A 2,164-nucleotide genomic window follows, 5' to 3' on the forward strand; every position below is an offset into this window, starting at 1 on the left:
AGGCTGGCGCAGTGAGGGGGGCCTCCCCTGTCCCCGGGAGAGTAGGGGTCCCGCTTGTCCCCTCCCCTGCCCGCCCGCTCCCTGCCTCACTGACCCTCCTCTCCCCTCGCAGGACGGCTTTGTCCGTGTGGACCGGGATTACGTGGCGCAGGCAGCAGAGCTGGCGCGGGCAGGGGGCTGCAAACACTTTGTCCTGCAGTCCTCCCGGGGGGCAAACGCGCAGAGCCGCTTCCTCTACCTCCGCGTGAAGGTGAGGGGGCAGCTGGGGTGGGATCCTGGTGTTCTGCAGGAATCACAGGATGCTGGGATGCTCGGGAAGGAAGCAGGAGCTGAGGTCTTGAGATGCAAATGGCTCTGGGGGTCCTCCTGGTGCTGCGGGACAAGGGAAGGGGCTGGCTGGACAGCTATGCAACTGGCTTCTTCTGAAGCAGCACGACACCTGCATGCAGCAGCTGTCTCCCTCCTCAAACCCCAGAAAGACCTGCTGAGGTCTCTACCCCAACCCCAGCTCCCCAGCCTCAAGCTGCGATGGCTTCATAGCTATGTGGGGACGCTCAGGGCTGTGTTCAGGTGAGACACGAACTATCCTGTGATGGAAAGCCCACAGGCTCCCCAGGTAGGACCATATCTGTCGCAAAAGCTTTTTTCCCCGTACGTTGTGTGCTGCAGCTCCCACCACCTGCTGGACTCACAGCTGCCTTGCCAGCATCTTGTGCCGGGTGGATCCATCCCCAGGCTGGATGCTGACTCCAGATGCTCTCCGGAGCAGCCTGTTGCAGTTTAGCGTGATGGTTGCAAGGGTGCGCTGCTGACCTACGGTCTGTGTCCGCCGTGGGCACTCACCCCGGCTGCCTGGCCTGGAGAGCTGATCCCTCCCTGGCCTGTTCCAGCTTCGCATTGGCGTTAGTGCCATCCTGCCCACGGCTCAGAAGCTCTCTCCTGCCCTTTCATGGGGTTGCAAGGATGGTGCTTGCAGTCATCCTTGTCTCCTTTCATCCTGCCTGGCTGCTCTGACAGGGAGAAGTGGAGAACCTGGTCCAGGCTGTTGGTTTTGATCGCTGTACCATTCTCCGGCCAGCGTGAGTAGTGGTGGAGGAGGGAGGGCACAGGGCTTGGGTGGAGGGTTGGCAGGGCAGCAGGCTGGGAGATGGAGGAAGAGAAAGGATCCATGAGGGCAGGGCTGGGGAGGGGAGTGGAGAATGCCACCAGCTGCAAATGCAGCTCATGGATGAGCAGACTGCTTCCCAGTGCTGCAGGGAACAAGCTCTGAGGTGTCCCATGGCCCATCCCAATGCTGGTGCCGTGTGCCATGCACGGACAGGAGGCTTGGGCTGAAAGCACAGGTTGGGGCACATAGGTCAGAGCTTAACTCCAGATGGACCTTGACCTTCTGCAGAGGGAACACTCACCTGTGACCTTTCAGCTGTACTGTGCTCTCGCTGCCTAGTAGAACTGGCATTCTGCTTTTGGCAGCACAGTGGGGAAAGGAGTTTAGTGTCCAAGGGCTCAGCTCTGTCACGTTTCATGACCCTGCCAAAGCCCCCAAGCCCATGTGGATTTTGGGAGCTGGTCTGGGCCTTGGTGCTGCTGGAGAATTCTGTGCAAGTCTCTAGCTTTCCCCCAGGGATTGTTTCAAGCTGACCCACCTTACCTCCTTGCCCTGCAGGGTGCTGCTGTGCAAGCGCCAGGAGTCCCGGCCCACGGAGTGGATAGCCCAGCAGTTCTTGGGTGTTGTGGCTCGGGTCTTCCCGACCGCTTACTCGGTGCCTGTGGAAACGGTGGCCAGGGCTATGGTGGCCTGTGTGCTGCAGCCAGGCGAGGAGAAGGTGAAGGTGCTGGAGAACGGGGCCATCCACGAGCTGGGAAAGGCAGTGCCACAGCAGGGCACATAGAGCAAAAGGGATGGCAGGCAGGAGCTTGAGTCACCATTCAGGTGCTCTTTGGGCTGAGGATGGATGCGTGCTTGGAGAGGCGTGGGGTGCTTGCATGGCTAGCGTGGAGCCAGAGGTATATGCACTTTTTTGCACTGTGGCTGATTCTGTCAAGGGATCAAAAATGCAGGTGCTGGCTGCTGACATACAATGTGCTCTGCTGCGTGGGTCTGTAACACTAATATGGGTAAAGATGGTGTAATCCAGGCCTTGAATAAAACCCTATGACTGAT

General features: G+C 59.4%; 1 protein-coding gene across 1 annotated transcript in view; it reads left to right on the forward strand.

Annotated features, from left to right (window-relative positions):
• The window catches only part of HTATIP2 (HIV-1 Tat interactive protein 2), a 3,542-nt gene extending 1,378 nt beyond the window's left edge, over positions 1-2,164 (forward strand). Inside the window, exons 2-5 of the mRNA XM_017729581.1 lie at positions 3-11; positions 113-250; positions 1,018-1,079; positions 1,667-2,164. Coding sequence (XP_017585070.1) covers positions 3-11; positions 113-250; positions 1,018-1,079; positions 1,667-1,892 — 435 coding nt within the window. The 3' untranslated portion in view covers positions 1,893-2,164. The remainder of the gene's footprint in view (positions 1-2; positions 12-112; positions 251-1,017; positions 1,080-1,666) is intronic.

Source organism: Corvus brachyrhynchos, unplaced genomic scaffold, assembly GCF_000691975.1.
Source record: "Corvus brachyrhynchos isolate BGI_N302 unplaced genomic scaffold, ASM69197v1 scaffold101, whole genome shotgun sequence".
Taxonomy (NCBI): domain Eukaryota; kingdom Metazoa; phylum Chordata; class Aves; order Passeriformes; family Corvidae; genus Corvus; species Corvus brachyrhynchos.